Raw genomic sequence first — 18,233 nt, 5'->3', positions numbered from 1 at the left:
GCACGAAGAAGAAGAAGGAGAAAAATAATAATAATAATAATAATAAGAAGAAGAAGAAGAAGAAGACGTGTAGGAGACCAATATAGTTTTATGGATATCCCATAGGCCTCCTTTTCAATATATTTTCTTTTCAACACAGTTATGTTCAGGCGCGTGGCGTGTATAGAGCCTCGCGGCTCTGAAAACGCCATAAACTCGAAATAAGAAGAAGAAGAAGAAGAAGAAGAAGTATATGGAGAAAAAACAGTTCAAGTGTGAAAAGAGGAGAAGAAGAAGCCAACAGGCCCCTCCTTCCCCTGCGTGGCGCGTGCTCACGTTTAAGGCGTCTCGTACGCACCACGTGCCTGTGTTTGGGAAGTGGCATGGCGGAGAAATCAGTTGCTCCACGGACTCGTCAGGATTCACAATGGAAAAGTAATGGTGATGCGAAAGGTGCAACAGCGAAAGAGAGCGACGTCGTGACCATCAAAGACCCGCAACATGCCAGCAAGCTTCTGGATAGCATGAGGTCCTTCCGGGAGGACCCGCAGTACTGCGACTCCGTGCTGGTGGTCGATGGTCAGGAGATCCCGATACAGCGAAGTCTGTTAGTTGCCATGAGCCCCTACCTCAGGTGCGCATTTGAGGAGGGAACAGGCCCCGAGTACATTAGCGGTTTAAATGGGGTGATCTGCAAGGTTGGCTATTATTAATTAGTATTATCGGTGTGGTTGATTCATGTGATGAGAGGATGAGGTAAAGCTGATGTGTAAAGTTGAGATTGTTTACTAATACTAGTTGGTGTTATCGGTGTGGTGAGAGGATGAGGTGAAGCTGATGTGTAAAGTTGAGATTGTTTACTAGTTGGTGTTATCGGTGTAGTGAGAGGATGAGGTAAAGCTGATGTGTAAAGTTGATTGTTTACTAGTTCGTTTTATCGGTGTGGTGAGAGTGATGAGGTAAAGCTGATGTGTAAAGTTGAGGTTGTTTACTAGTTCGTGTTATCGGTGTGGTGAGAGGATGGGGTAAAGCTGATGTGTAAAGTTGAGATTGTTTACTAGTTCGTGTTATCGGTGTGGTGAGAGGATGAGGTAAGGCTGATGTGTAAAGTTGAGGTTGTTTACTAGTTCGTGTTATCGGTGTGGTGAGAGTGATGAGGTAAAGCTGGTGTGTAAAGTTGAGATTGTTTACTAGTTGGTGTTATCGGTGTGGTGAGAGGATGAGGTAAAGCTGATGTGTAAAGTTGAGATTGTTTACTAGTTGGTGTTATCGGTGTGGTGAGAGGATGAGGTAAAGCTGATGTGTAAAGTTGAGATTGTTTACTAGTTGGTGTTATTGGTGTGGTGAGAGGATGAGGTAAAGCTGATGTGTAAAGTTGAGGTTGTTTACTAGTTAGTGTTATCGATGTGGTGAGAGGATGAGGTAAGGCTGATGTGTAAAGTTGAGATTGTTTTCTAGTTCGTGTTATCGGTGTGGTGAGAGGATGAGGTAAGGCTGATGTGGAAAGTTGAGATTGTTTACTAGTTGGTGTTATCGGTGTGGTGAGAGGATGAGGTAAAGCTGATGTGTAAAGTTGAGATTGTTTACTAGTTCGTGTTATCGGTGTGGTGAGAGGATGAGGTAAAGCTGATGTGTAAAGTTGAGATTGTTTACTAGTTAGTGTTATCGATGTGGTGAGAGGATGAGGTAAGGCTGATGTGTAAAGTTGAGATTGTTTACTAGTTGGTGTTATCGGTGTGGTGAGAGGATGAGGTAAAGCTGATGTGTAAAGTTGAGGTTGTTTACTAGTTAGTGTTATCGATGTGGTGAGAGGATGAGGTAAGGCTGATGTGTAAAGTTGAGATTATTTTCTAGTTCGTGTTATCGGTGTGGTGAGAGGATGAGGTAAGGCTGATGTGGAAAGTTGAGATTGTTTACTAGTTGGTGTTATCGGTGTGGTGAGAGGATGAGGTAAAGCTGATGTGTAAAGTTGAGATTGTTTACTAGTTCGTGTTATCGGTGTGGTGAGAGGATGAGGTAAAGCTGATGATGTGTAAAGTTGAGGTTTACTAGTTCGTGTTATCGGTGTGGTGAGAGGATGAGGTAAGGCTGATGTGTAAAGTTGAGGTTGTTTACTAGTTGGTGTTATCGGTGTGGTGAGAGGATGAGGTAAAGCTGATGTGTAAAGTTGAGATTGTTTACTAGTTGGTGTTATCGGTGTGGTGAGAGGATGAGGTAAAGCTGATGTGTAAAGTTGAGATTGTTTACTAGTTAGTGTTATCGGTGTGGTGAGAGGATGAGGTAAGGCTGATGTGTAAAGTTGAGATTGTTTTCTAGTTGGTGTTATCGGTGTGGTGAGAGGATGAGGCAAAGCTGATGTGTAAAGTTGAGATTGTTTACTAGTTCGTGTTATCGGTGTGGTGAGAGGATGAGGTAAAGCTGATGATGTGTAAAGTTGAGGTTGTTTACTCGTTCGTGTTATCGGTGTGGTGAGAGGATGAGGTAAAGCTGATGTGTAAAGTTGAGATTGTTTAGGTACTAGTTCGTGTTATCGGATGTGGTGAGAGGATGAGGTAAGGCTGATGTGTAAAGTTGAGATTGTTTTCTAGTTGGTGTTATCGGTGTGGTGAGAGGATGAGGTAAAGCTGATGTGTAAAGTTGAGATTGTTTACTAGTTCGTGTTATCGGTGTGGTGAGAGGATGAGGTAAAGCTGATGTGTAAAGTTGAGATTGTTTACTAGTTGGTGTTATCGGTGTGGTGAGAGGATGAGGTAAAGCTGATGTGTAAAGTTGAGGTTGTTTACCAGTTCGTGTTATCGGTGTGGTGAGAGGATGAGGTAAAGCTGATAATGACTGATGTGTAAAGTTGAGATTGTTTACTTGGTGTTATCGGTGTGGTGAGAGGTTGAGGTAAAGCTGATGTGTAAAGTTGAGATTGTTTACTAGTTCGTGTTATCAGTGTGGTGAGAGGATGAGGAAAAGCTGATGTGTAAAGTTGAGATTGTTTACTATTTAGTGTTTTCGGTGTGGTTGATTCATGTGGTGAGAGGATGAGGTAAAAGTGATGTGTAAAGTTGAGATTACTAGTTGGTGAGAGGATGAGGTAAAGCTGATGATGTGTAAAGTTGAGATTGTTTACTGGTTGGTGTTATCGGTGTGGTTGATTCATGTGGTGAGCGGATGAGGTAAAAGTGATTATGTGTAAAGTTGAGATTATTTACTAATTGGTGTTATCGGTGTGGTGAGAGGATGAGGTAAAGGTGATGTGTAAAGTTGAGATTGTTTACTGGTTGATTCATGTGGTGAGAGGAGGTAAAGTTGAGATTATTTACTAGTTTGTGTTATCGATGTGGTTGATTCCTGTGGTGAGTGGAGGTGAAGTTGAGATTATTTACTAGTTGGTGTTATTGATGTGGTTGATTCATGTGGTGAGAGGATGAGGTAAAAGTGATGTGCAAAGTTGAGATTGTTTTCTGGTTGGTGTTATCGGTGTGGTTGATTCATGTGGTGAGTGGATGAGGTAGAGTTGATGATGTGTAAAGTTTAGATTGTTTACTGGTTAGTGTTATCACCGTGGTTTATTCATGTGGTCAGAGGATGAGCTAAAGCTGATTATGTGTGATGTTCAGCCGGTTTCCTGTGAACCTGTCGAGTGGTATTTACCTCTTCGTGGTGAGGATATTGTTGTGTGGTAATTGTTATGTATCCGACCTGGTCACACTGTTGGTAGTTTCAGTAGTTGCCTTGTTGCTGGAGGTACCGAGGAGAGGATGTTAGGTTCTACAAACATATGTGATGGTCGGAGGTGTATACAAATAAATAATTAAGGTGACTCGTATTTATAATTAGTGATATTTTATACATTTATATCATTATATAATGTGCCTCCTTCATGGAACGTCTTCAACTATAAATACTGTACGTATATTATTTGTATAAATTTCTTTTGTAAATTACGTATTGTTTGCAGTACATAAACACTGATGTGATCATCACAGGAGGTGTGGTGTGTTCAGGTTTCTATTGTTTTATATCTCGTACGATGAGTCTTGTTGTTGTTATATATTTGTTTGTGTCGTAGGCAGAATACCTGTCGTCATTCAGGGTGGTAAATGAGTGAGTGCATCGTTACACCACCGCAAGATAATCTGAGCGTTGTATTTTGAAAACAAATCGGAAAACAAACCCGTAGTTTAGCAGTACTTTGGCTCTCGATTTGACCCGATTGCGCATGCACAGAGTGGTGATATTTTTTAAAAATTTTAGTCTGTCTGTTTGTCTGGCAATCAATTGAAAAAAATTCGAAGCAGGAAATTTACGCTTTTTACGGACGTCATAAAAGGACACAAACAGGCAGGAGTAACTCATGTAACATGTTAGATAGGTTAGTGTAAAAGATTCGGCACCAACGACAGTAAACTTCCGAATTTCTTTTTCTATAACCTCTAAAATCTTTATTTTATTTCAACCAAATTATATACTGGAACATGAGAACACAAATCGCTTTCTTAGCACTTTCTAAACACTTCCGTTTAGTAGTACTTGGACAAAATATTACGGCATTTCACATCACAAGCGATCAAATTTTCCGCCCGCAGACCCCACGCATGTCCTCGTTTCTCAAAAGCACGAGGGGTGAGATGTTCTATTAACTCTCTAGTTTGATTTCATATTCCGTGAGTTCATGTAATTGAACGCTGATGAGCATCTTCAAGCCATGGCTCATGCGTGTTGGCATTTCCCCTCTTGTAGGATGGCCCAGAATTAACATTACATCAGATTTAATTCTGAAGAGGAATTAAATACTCTCTCGCTCTCTCCTCCACTCATTCTCCCTACCACTCCCCCAAACCACCCGCCTCCACCCCTCACCCCTATGTCAATTGAAAAACAGCATAAAATGCTACAAAAAATAAAAGCACACTTTTTGCTTGTTTAGAATTTTATAGTTTTTCAATCCAACATCAATGATTACTGATATTATTATTATTATTTTATTATTATATAATATTGTTAAATTGAGCCTGGTGTTGGCTTAGCGGTTAGGGTGCCAGCTTAGGATCCCAGAATCCTGGGTTTGAATCCCGGTCGATCGCTGAATTAACGCCAGGGGGGGTTGACTCAGCCTGTCATCCTTCCGAGGTCGGCAAATTGAGTACCAGTTCACTTGTAATTCCCTGCTTGTCACAAACAGGGTTGGCGGCAGGAAGGGCATCTGGCCGTAAAACATTGCTTCAAAAAGGGGACCAAGAAAAACAACAACAACCACGGTGCCCGAAAAAGGCCAACCCCCGCTTTGCGGGGAAAATGGCCTCTGAAGGTTTTTTTTTTTTTTTTTTCCTAAATTGTTAAATTATTATCATTATTAATCGAAGGCTCATGAGGTAGCTTGTACAGAAATTTCATGCAGAACACAGACATCAGTAGATATGAATTTTATTTAACTTAATTTGCAAGGATATTACTCCATACATAATGGCCATCATGACCTTGGGGTTCAGATGCGAACACCAACATGCCATAATTTAACAAGTGAATGAAACCAATCACACAATTCTCTCTCGCACTATCGTTTCTGCCTTGCGTGGACTTGATCCTGTACGTCGGGCTGGACAAACCCGACAGGTTCGGGCAGCTCGGATGTGAATTTGTCTCGGCTACCTGTCTGACTTTCCACGGGGTGTGCGGGTTGAAAGGGCCGAGTCGCAAGTTGAGCTCATCCTGACAATTAATTATATAGGGAGTGAGAGAGTGTCCACAGCCCGACAGTTTAAAGATTGCTGCTGTTGAGAAAGTGGTGGCAAGTGCGGTATATTTTATGAAATCTGAGTATTTATGCACTTTGAGGATGAGACATCGGGATTACCATGCACGCCTGGGTACGGTTTTAAAGTTGGCTTTTTGTACAGCTGTGTTTTCATTAACTGAAGGTTTTACCCTGGTGCGAGTCACTCCCAGTTTAGCGTCTGTTTCATGAGGCTCTTCCTGTCCAAACTTGCTTGGGGAACTGCTGTGCCTCATAGAACCAACATGAAAGGACACATTTCAACGTTTATGATTTGTTTTCTTTGTTTTCAAGCAGACTGTTTTCTTGGTTTTCTTTGTTTTGTATAGTTTGTGTTCATGATCATGGTGTTTATATATTGCTGTGTCATTCACCTTGTATGTGAAATGGTTGCATTTGTATTGTTTTAAATTTGTTGACAGAGAGAATTCTTGAAAAGTATTTTGTACTGATTCAGCAAAAGCTGACTTTAATGTGTCTAGATTTGGGAAAGCCTAATATTGGGAAGAATAAATGTTATCTTTTAATACAATTATATATTATGTACATTCCCCTGTCTATATTGGAGCTGAGGTGGTTTTGAACTTTAAAAAAAACAAGTCAAAAGACGACGATGGTTCACGAGCGAGCGGTATTCAATGACAAAGGACGGACTATAACCGAAACAGGCCCAGACAGGCCAGGCCCGGAAATGTCAAAACGAAGGTTACTGACCTTGAAATGAGATAGAAAATCTATATTATAATAGCCGTAGATGATTCTGTCTGTCTGTCTGTCTATCTGTTGGGTGTCTGTCCGGGGTGTGGCTTACTCGGTTTGCAGAGTAGCTCCACCCATAGCTCCACCCATTCTGGGAGTGGCTATAAACAAATATCCACCATTTTATTAACTCGCATAGCTTTGAGTCCTGTTTTGTAGGCCCGTGGTGTCTTGCTCTCCCCCAGTTTTATTTCAAATCAAATTCGATAAATCATTTCATTTTTCACAGTCGCTAACATAGTTTTAGACTCGGTTGAAAAAAAACGGGAAGAAAATCCGATGAAAGTTGCCGTTTATAGAACGAAATGAATTCTCAAAGGCCTGTAACTTCAAGGCCATTGAGTCTCTCTCACGCCTTTATCTCCAATCTAACTCACCATATGATTTCATTTTTATCGATGGTTTTACTTTTAGACTCGGTGTCAGCAATAATTGAGAACAATCCACACACGCGGGAAAATGCAGAGATATATTTTTTAAAATCGCGTCATGGTGTATCATACACCGCCCAACATGACACCGCCGGCAATGTGTCGATATATATTAAAAATTCGCTTTTGCTTTTCCGTTATGATATATTACTATTTCGTTTGATGATAGTCGTCACAAAAACGTCAACAATGATGCCGACATATATTTCTTCGTTTTTATTTCATTCAACATATTAGCCGGAAGTAAAATATGTTTCAGGAAATTACCGAGAGATATTTCTTCGTTTTTTTTATTAGTTATGTGCGCATACACTTTAAATAGGTTTATTTGAAATCTTTAATTTTCCACAAACATTCCACACACGCGGGAAAATGCAGAGATATATTTTTTAAAATCGCGTCATGGTGTATCATACACCGCCCAACATGACACCGACGGCAATGTGTCGATATCTATTTTAAATTCGATATATCATTTCATTTTTCACAGTCGCTAACATAGTTTTAGACTCGGTTGAAAAAAAACGAGAAGAAAATCCGATGAAAGTTGCCGTTTATAGAACGAAATGAATTCTCAAATGCCTGTAACTTCAAGGCCATTGAGTCTCTCTCACGCCTTTATCTCCAATCTAACTCACCATATGATTTCATTTTTATCGATGGTTTTAGAGTCGGTGTCAGCAATAATTGAGAACATTCCACACACGCGGGAAAATGCAGATATATTTTTTAAAATCGCGTCATGATGTATCATACACCGCCTAACATGACACCGACGGCAACGTGTCGATACATATTAAAAATTCGATATATCATTTCATTTTTCACAGTCGCTAACATAGTTTTCGACTCGGTTGAAAAAAAACGGGAAGGAAATCCAATGAAAGTTGCCGTTTATAGAACGAAATGAATTCTCAAACGCCTGTAACTTCAACTTCAAGGCCATTGAGTCTCTCTCACGCCTTTATCTCCAATCTAACTCACCATATGATTTCATTTTTATCGATGGTTTTGGACTCGGTGTCAGCAATAATTGAGAACATTCCACACACGCGGGAAAATGCAGAGATATATTTTTAAAAATCGCGTCATGGTGTATCATACACCGCCCAACATGACACCGACGGCAACGTGTCGATATATATTAAAAATTCGCTTTTGCTTTTCCGTTAAGATATATTACTTTTTCGTTTGATGACAGTCGTCACAAAAACGTCAACAATGATGCCGACATATATTTCTTCGTTTTTATTTAATTCAACATTATTAGCCGGAAGTAAAATATGTTTCAGGAAATTACCGAGAGATATTTCTTCGTTTTTTAAAATTAGTTATGTGCGAATACACTTTAAATAGGTTTATTTGAAATCTTTAATTTTCCACAATATAATTTACTTGCCATTTATCATTTGATGATTACGAGACAAATTCCTCTTGAGGATCGTGACAATTCATGCGCTGCGTGGAAACTTCTATTTCCAAAATGAATGAGACGATCGATGAAGAACGCAGACTTGAACAGGATGCAGCAAGAAAACGAATGAGACGGGCGAACGAGTCCATCGACGAACGTCAATGCAAACTTGCGGGGTCACCCGTGGGAATCCCACGGGTGACCCCGCTAGTAATGTATAATCAGTTATGAGGTTAGTTAGCTACACAACACCGAAAATTTGGTGAAAAATGAAATGAAAAAAAAAAAATCGAGCTCCGTGGGGTTACACATGACATTGCCCTAACCAAATATCGAAACCCCTGTCAGATTCCACCAAACCCTTCGGAGAAGATGTAGCTTGAACTCGATTACCCCCTAAAAAGACATCTTTTTTGGGCGTGGCTCCTCCCACAATGGGCGCAGGACACAACTAGATCATGATATCAACCTCCCACCCAAGTTTCATCAAGATCGGATGATATTGTTACGGACCGCAGATTAGATGTTATATTTGCCGAGCGGAGGCTCCGCGACCGAACAGTTATTCCCCGGACTAAAACCCGATTCAACCCAAACGTTGGCCGTATCGCACCGCAGCTGCTCAATCTGGAAAACTCTAAAACGACCGAATGCAAAGAGGAAGAAGACGTACAGAAGAGTAACTGGGTTTATTGTTATTCACACATATAAGCAAAAAGAAAGCAGTCACGTTTATTTACAGGGACATGAGACGCAGGTGACACATTGAAATCTTTAGCTTATCTAACAGGCTTACTTACTACCCAGGGACAAGACAAAAGACAGACTACGAACACACTTACACGGGGAATGATGATAGGGATGGCTGGTGGATGGCTGGCGGGATAGGGAGGTCCAACTGGTCCTGCAGCACGATCGGCTCGTTGGGCAGCCGCCGTTCCTTCGCGGCCCTGCTCCAAACTGCCGTCCAGGCCCCACGCTGCTGTGGCTGCAGTTTCGGTGGCTCGAGCTGCTGTAGAGGCAGTTTCGGTGGCTCCAGCTGCTGTAGATGCAGTTTCGGTGGCTCAAGCTGCTGTAGATGCAGTTTCGGTGGCTCGAGCTGCTGTAGATGCAGTTTCAGTGGCTCGAGCTGCTGTAGAGGCAGTTTCGGTGGCTCAAGCACGCAGCTCAGCTCTGATGACCCAGCTCTTGTCTCCTCCCTCCTTGTCTCAACTGCTGGACTTATCTCTTGGACTCAACTCTTTCAAAGCTCATCTCTTGGACTCAACTCTTTCAAAGCTCATCTCATGGACTCAACTCTTTCAAAGCTCATCTCTTGGACTCAACTCCTTCAAAGCTCATCTCTTGGACTCAACTCTTTCAAAGCTCATCTCTTGGACTCAACTCTTTCAAAGCTCATCTCTTGGACTCAACTCCTTCAAAGCTCATCTCTTGGACTCAACTCTTTCAAAGCTCATCTCTTGGACTCAACTGCTTGGGGAACGCCCCACCGGCGGGTTATATAGGCCCCGCCCCTCAACCTTTGCGAACCTCCCCCAAACGCTCTTCCTCCGCCCTCTCAAACCAAACCCCTTGTTAACGGTTGGTTGTTCGGGGCTGGCTCACTCCTCCCCTCTATGACGAGGTGGAGACACGCCTTTCTTCTCCGACCCTGCCTCGTGGTCAATGGCGGCAATTGGAGGGGATGCAATTGCCAATCGACGAAAGGGGGAATGGAGGTTTTTGGGAATGGGAATGAAGGGAATCTATCTCTTTTTCACTCGGTGCAATGGAGTATTATTCTAATGGAAGACAAGGCCTTACTCTAAAACACATAATAAGATATAAGCTATTGAACAACTGAACAAGGGTATTCTATGATTGGCTGACGTGGATGCTTTATGGACTAATTACCGAGACGCCCTTTTTATCTTTATACAACTCTGGAGGCAGGAGGGGCCATATCCAACAATGTTCATCACCATTTCCAATACAATACAACACAATCAAAAAAATGCAATCCTCATATCCGCAACAATATCATCGGGTAGTTATGCTGCGGACACAGACACACACAGACACACACAGACACACACAGACACACACAGACACACACAGACACACACAGACACACACAGACACACACAGACACACACAGACACACACACAGACACACACACAGACACACACACAGACACACACACAGACACACACACAGACACACACACAGACACACACACAGACACACACACAGACACACACACAGACACACACACAGACACACACACAGACACACACACAGACACACACACAGACACACACACAGACACACACACAGACACACACACAGACACACACACAGACACACACACAGACACACACACAGACACACACACAGACACACACACAGACACACACACAGACACACACACAGACACACACACAGACACACACACAGACACACACACAGACACACACACAGACACACACACAGACACACACACAGACACACACACAGACACACACACAGACACACACACAGACACACACACAGACACACACACAGACACACACACAGACACACACACAGACACACACACAGACACACACACAGACACACACACAGACACACACACAGACACACACACAGACACACACACAGACACACACACAGACACACACACAGACACACACACAGACACACACAGACACACACACAGACACACACACAGACACACACACAGACACACACACACAGACACACACACACAGACACACACAGACACACACACACACACACAGACACACACACACACACACAGACACACACACACACAGACACACACACACACACAGACACACACACACACACAGACACACACACACACAGAGACACACACACAGACACACACACACACAGGACGAATATAGTGGTCACTTGATAACTCGTGAACCAAAAAAAAGTTTTTTAGAATTCACCCCCTAAGGTGGGAGGGCACCATTTGTGAGGTCTGTGTGACATCACGGTCACGTGATTTTGCTTGGGTATTTGACCGCCATATTGGCAAAGGGGAAAGCAAAATCCGTTGCACGCACGATCACACGTATTATCGCTGTTCACTTGTGTACAACCACTCACACTTTCGGAAACATACTTGCTCATCTCTCACATTATTTTGGTTGAATTGTTGATAAATTTAGTTCATCCGACTGTTTGCAATGTAAGCCTGGTGTTGGCTTAGTGGTTAGGGTGCTGGCTTGGGATCCTAGGATCCTGGGTTCGAATCCCAGTCGATCACTGAATTAACGCCAGGGGGGTTGACTCAGCCTGTCATCCTTCCGAGGTCGGCAAATTGAGTACCAGTTCACTGGTAATTCCCTGTGTGTCGCAAGAGTCGACTAACAGGGTTGGTGGCAGGAAGGACATCTGGCCGTAAAACATTGCTTCAAAAAGGGGACCATGGTGCCCGAAAAAGACCAACCCCTGCTCTGCAGGGAAAAATGGCCTCTAAAGGTGGTTCTTCTTCTTCTTCTTCGACTGTTTGCAATGTCCTCTCAGTATACGGAACATTTACCAGGTTATGAATTGACCAGATATCAAGTCAACCTGCAGTTAATTGGGCTTGAATTTGTCCCTACGAGCACCAGGCTGATTCGTGGAGCGACAACCCGAAAGAATGGCTCAGGGTGGATTACGTAGACGTGTAAACTTACCTAGTCATGTTGCTGGAACAATCACAACATTACAATCCCAATCTTGAAATTGGTGAACACATTGACGTTTAATTTGTTAGATTTTCTTTAGCTTCTATTTTACATGATTATCTGAAATAAACTATGACAGCACTAACCCGATATAAAATGTGCTGAACAAGCATAGGTGTAATCCGACTTGGGCTCCCACAGCTTCACTCTGGAATCTTGCGTGACACGATTGACAGTTTTTAGCCATAGAACTCTTCTCTCTGGCTCAGGAGCTTGACGTGGTATCAAATAAAACAAAAGTTCTGACTTTTTTGCTTTTTTGTTCGTGCAATTGAAGATGCAACAACTTTTCACTTTGGCTGCAATTACGGAAATATCGAAAGAAGAAAATAATAACACGGCAAGTCATACAAAGTGTGTGTACATTACATACGCACACTATGCGTCTTTCCCCTTTGTTTTCACCCTTCTAGCTCATTGCTAAGCAGATATTGCATTATGGGGTGACAAAGTTCCCAGATGTTCGACCTGAGAATCGATAATCTGAGTCGGCACTGCCAATGAAGAATGAGCACAAATACATCCACGTATGTATTCAATCTGGGTTGTTTGCCCCTTTGCGCTGGTTGCTAGGCAGAAGTGTGGACACTATGTACAAGTGCCCGGAGGTCCGACCCCTCAACTTGCATCTCGTTGACCCATGTGCATGTGCTTGTGTTGGTCTATAGAAAAGGCCCAGCTAACGAACAAATATAAATATAATAGTGAGTAGTTCACAACGTTTTGATCTGATTGCTGGTTTCGGATGATTTTTAAGGAGGTCGCAGTATGATGCACTTGTGACCGTGGTCCCTCTGGGCATGTAATGCTCTTCAAGGTGGGCCTCAGCTATCCCAAAAGAGTGTCAGCATCACTTTTCCAGCAGCCGGCTGTGTGTGGGATTTTTTGGGCTTTGGTGAAGTTGAATGGCGCCACTCTTTGCTAGTCCTCTTCGTTTCTGGCTGAAAGTAGTGGACCCAGCTTTCATTCCCAGTCACTGTGCTGTAAGAAAGTGTCACCTTCTGTTTCGTAACGTCACAGGAGTGCTTCACATGCATCCACTCGCCGTTCTTTCAGTTCGGGTGTGAGTTGTCTAGGCACCCACTTTGCGGAACCCCAGCACGTTATGAATGATATGGTGTGTTGAACCATGGCTAATGTTCAATTCGGAGACCACTTCATCCAGAATAATGCGACGGCTTTCCCTTAGCACATGCTCGACTCCTGCAATCATTTTTGGTGTGTCGGCTGTGTGAGGCGGCCCGAGCGAGCAGCGTCTGCCACACTGGACACTCCACTTTTCAACTTCCTGTCCCAGTCGTGCACCTGCTGCAGCCATAAACATGCGTCACCATATTGCATTTTTATTCTGTGATGGATTTCACTGGGATTCACACCCTCACTTCCCAAGAAACGGATGACAGAATGTTGCTCCTCCCTGGTGCATGCTTCTAAGGGAGCATCTTGGAACTGCTCTACTGACGTCATACGTTCAATGTTGCCAGATCTAAAACAGGCAAAACATGACTCTTACCCATAGATATAACATATGTCGTCAACAACTACACACATTACATTCTCAAATTTATATCGCCATTTTAAGGTTACTTATTGACTGGCTCTCGTATATATGTGTATGTACAGTTGTGGCTAAAAATATTGGCACCCTTGCACTTTTTTCAAGTAACTCACAATTTTCTCCAAAAATAAGTTGAAATTTTCAAAAGTAGTTGTTCTCCACAATTCTTTATTTCACTGTTAATATTACAGAACCTTTGTTTTTGCCTTAGTAATCTCATGATTTCATGATGCCATGCACACATTCAAAGCACCCAGTGCCAGAGGCAGCACAGCAACCCCAAAACGTCACTGAAACTCCTCCATGTCTGACTGTAGGGAAGGTGTTCTTTTCTCTGAAGGCTTCATTTTGTTTTCTGTAAACATAGAGATGATGTGCTTTAACCAAAAACTCTAATTTGGTCTCATCTGTCCACAGGACATTCTCCCAGAAGGATTTTGATTTTGGCTTGTTCAGGTGTGTTTTGGCACTCTCCAATTGGGTGTTCTCAGCAGTGGGGTGCTCCTGGGTCTCCTACCATAGAACCACTTTCATTGAGTTGGCGACAGATGGTGTGAGTTGAAACTGTCGTACCTTGTGTCTGAAGGTCAGCTTGAATCCGTTTGGCAGTTGATTGAAGTGCTTTCTCCACCATTTGAACAATCCTTTGCTGCAATCTTCGATCAAGTTTTCTCTTGCGGCTACATCCAAGGAGGTTGTCTACAGTGCCATGGGCCTTAAACTAAAAAACCACCGTTTAGAGGCCATTTTTCCCCGCAAGGCGGGGGTTGGCCTTTTTCGGGGACCGTGGTTGTTATTTTTTGGTCCCCTTTTTTGAAGCAATGTTTTACGGCCGGATGCCCTTCCTGCCGCCAACCCTGTTTGTCGCCTTTTTACGACACACAGGGAATTACCAGTGAACTGGTACTCAATTAGCCGACCTCGGAAGGATGACAGGCTGAGTCAACCCCCCCTGGCGTTAATTCGGCGATCGACCGGGATTCGAACCCAGGATCCTTGGATCCTAAGCTGGCACCCTAGCCGCTAGCCCAACACCAGGCTTACAGGCCCACCAGGCCCAACACCAGGCCCAACACCAGGCTAGCCCAACACCTTAAACTACCTGATAATATTGCGTAAGGTGGACCCAGGAACATCAAAGTCTCTGGAGATGTACTTGTAGCCTTGGGATTATCCATGCTTCGCTACAATATTATGTCTGACCTCTTCAGACAATTTTCTGATTTTCTTTCTTTTCTCCATGCTCATTGCATTGTGTCACATTGTGTCACACAGTGACACAAAACAGCAGAATGGTTCCTTTTCTCCATTCAAACTGGTTGAATGAGTGACTTTTGTATTGCAGGCACCTGCAACTCACCACAGGTGAGTTTAATTCCAAAGTAAAGGACAATCACCTGCTTGAAATGTAATTATTTCTAACAACTACTAAAAGGTGCCAATAATATTGTCCGGGCCATTTTAGGATTTCTGTGCTGAATAAGCTAAGATTTAGTATTTTTTTTTCAGCGTTTTTTGTTTTTTTCCACTGTAAACCAAAGCAACACATGTGGATACCAAAATATTTTTAAATTTCAACAATTTTCTGGAAGAAATGGTGCATTATTTGAAAGAAGTGCAAATGTGCCAATAGTTTTGGCCACAACTGTATGTATTGTTATGTTGGTGGGGTAGGGATTACCTTAGAACAGGTAGGATGTATAAATTAACGTGCTCCGGATGTCGGGTAAGAACCATCACCATGTAGTAAGTTTTGTTTAGCCGGTTGTCACGTAAGAGTGAATAATTGTGGCCATACGAGGATGGCCCTTGTGTTAACTAGTTGTAGGGATTATGTTAATTCCCCTTTTCGTCAAACCTCAGTGATCTATCCTTTATCCTTTTTGACACCATACGAGACACCAGTTAGAATGGCCATTAAACCACACTAAATAACAACAAAAACCACCAGGAAGCCAGGACATTGAGCACTGCCGCTAATTACCCCATTGGGAAGCATACATCGAGGTCAAGCAGGCCGAAGACACACCCCGAGGAGCCAGGATTGGCCAGGGCGGTGTAAGAAGGCACTCACCAATTGGCAGAGAGAAGGGCGAGCTGATTGGTGGAGAGCTGGACAATGTAGTGGTGGCCTGCGGGCATTGGTGGAGAGGCACAGAGGACGTCAGGAGACGGTCAATAAAAACTCTCGGACCGACATTTTCTCTCTTGCCTTTTTCACTTCACGCCTTTATCTTGCCCTCGACGACCTCTTGCTCCCTTGCTTCTTCTCCCACGCGGTCTTGTGCCTGTTCATGTTCTGGACCTTGCGAGCGATTGTGCATGGGCGACGGGCTCCAGGAAGCAGTCGGACCGACCGTGTTCAGAGATGCCTTCGGGAGATGTGCAGAGGCGGCAGGAAGAGCCGCGGCCCGAGAACTGCGGTTCTCCACATGGAAGAGCGCTGCTGGTCACTGGAACGGGCAGGGCGCATCAAGGCCTGGTGAACAAGGGCAAACCATTGAGGCCTACTGGGTGTGTTCCCGCGTCCAGACCTCCGGACCAGTTCGCAGACCCTGACGAGATCCCACTAAATGCACACACACCCAATTATTTTCCAGTTTAATTCTTCCCTTCCTCTGTGTTCATGTCTGGTGTGGTGGACGTCCCGTTTAGGACTTTAGTTTCACCGTCGTGTTTCTCTTATCGGTATTTTATTTTAATAAATCCTTTTGTTATTTTCCTTGTACATTTTAAACCCGTTTTTGTTTGAGTTATTTCTGCAGGTTCGGGAATCGCCGGTGGGACCATAGGTAAGCTTCAGTTTTCCCTTCCCTTTCTTCATCAGGCACAGATATATAAAGTCCGCATTTGAACTGAACGGCCGGGAGTAATGCTCAATTGCCTTCCGTGACTCTTTCGGTGTTAACCTGGGCTACTCTCCCAATCCTTTGGGCTACTCGTGGCACAAATGGTAGCACGCAGAATAATAATAATAATAATACATTTATTTTATATAGCGCTTTTCAAAAAGCCCAAAGACGCTTTGACAGAGTACAAAAAAAACAAGTGCAAAAAGACAAAAATCAATAGGTAAATAATCAAAGCAAAAGGAAGGAGAAGGAGAAGAGATAGTCAGGGGTTAAATGCTGTGGGTTAAATGTTGAATGCAGTGTTGAACAGGTGGGTCATGAGTGATGTTTTGAATGTGGTGAGTGAGGAGGAGTCTCTGATGGTGTGAGGTAGTGAGTTGCAGAGGGTGGGAGCAGCGATGGAGAAGGCCCTGTCCCCCCAGGATCTGAATTTGGTCCGGATGGGGGGGGGGGGGGGGTCAGGAGGTTGGTACCAGCAGAGCGGAGGCTGCGGGTGGGAGTGTGTCTGGAGAGGAGGTCAGTCAGGTAGGATGGGGCCAGGTTATGGAGGGCTTTGTAGGTCAAGAGGAGGATTTTGTACTGGATTCTCTGGGGGATGGGGAGCCAGTGAAGCTTATGAAGGACGTGGGTGATGTGGTCACGGGTCCGGGAATGGGTGAGTAGACGGGCAGCGGAGTTCTGAATGTATTGGAGTTTATTGATGATTATTGAGGGTGAACCATAGAGGAGGCTGTTGCAGTAGTCCAGACGGGAGGTGATGAAGGCGTGGATGAGGGTTTCTGCAGCCGTGGAGGAGAGGGATGGACGAAGACGGGCGATGTTTTTCAGGTGAAAGAAGGCTGTCTTTGTGATCTGTTTAGTGTATTTGTCGAAGGAGAGGGTTTGGTCAAAGATGATGCCAAGATTCCGGATGTGAGGGGAGGTGGATACTGGGAAACCGTTGATGTTGAGGGCAAAGTTGTGGGTGGATTTGGTGAGCGTTTTTGGGCCAATAATGATTATTTCAGATTTATCATAGGTAAGTTTGAGGAAGTTGATTTGAAGCCAGGATTTTATTTCAGTGATGCAGTTTGTCAGGATAGAGTGGGTGTCGGTGGAGATGGACTTGGTGGAGATGAAGAGCTGGATGTCATCGGCGAAGCAGTGGAATTGGAGACCATGACGGCGGATTAAGTGACCAAGGGGGGACAGGTACAGGATGAAGAGGAGGGGGCCAAGAACTGAACCTTGGGGGACACCTTGGGGGAGGGGAGCAGTGGGGGATTTGCAGTTATTGATGGAGATGAAGTGGCGTCTGCCAGAGAGGTATGATTTGATCCAAGAGAGGGCAGTGCCGGTAATGTTAAAGGTGGTTTAAAGCCCTTAGGTGGTTCCTGTGGCACGTCCTGGGTTCTTGGAGCTGCCAGTACCATTTCATTTTTTGGGCAGAGGTGGTCTGGGTAGCCATTCACTTTCAATCCCCATCTGAGATGCTTGATCTCTCTCCTTTTGTCCTCCAAGGTGGACGATATACCCTTTTTACGAGTGTATTCACCACAGCTCTTTTGTGGTGCGTTGGATGGTAAGATGTAAAATCGAGGTAACAGTTGGTCTGGGTGGGTTTCCTATACACTGCGGTACTTAAGCTTCCATTTGGGTTCCTCCTCACCATGACGTCCAGAAACGGAAGCGACCAATCCTGTTCTTCCTCGCATGTAAATTTGATGGAAGCAAACGTTTCACTGATGCCTTC

At 43.8% G+C, this 18,233-nt stretch overlaps 1 protein-coding gene across 2 annotated transcripts in view; it reads left to right on the top strand.

Moving 5' to 3' along the window:
* Window positions 1-320: 320 nt before the first annotated feature.
* Window positions 321-18,233, top strand: part of GAN (gigaxonin) — a 69,918-nt gene continuing 52,005 nt past the window's right edge. The window contains exon 1 of one of the 2 annotated variants that reach the window (XM_078785400.1): window positions 321-613. In XM_078785400.1, coding sequence (XP_078641526.1) covers window positions 363-613 — 251 coding nt within the window. In that variant the 5' untranslated portion in view covers window positions 321-362. Of the gene's footprint in view, window positions 614-5,175; window positions 5,279-18,233 lie in introns of those variants that run through there. The other variant, XM_078785399.1, reaches the window with a different exon arrangement.

This window comes from Myxine glutinosa, chromosome 10, assembly GCF_964187855.1.
Source record: "Myxine glutinosa chromosome 10, kmMyxGlut1.1, whole genome shotgun sequence".
NCBI lineage: Eukaryota > Metazoa > Chordata > Myxini > Myxiniformes > Myxinidae > Myxine > Myxine glutinosa.
The sequence above is the reverse complement of the archived record's forward strand: the minus strand, read 5'-3'. Positions and strand labels throughout refer to the sequence as shown.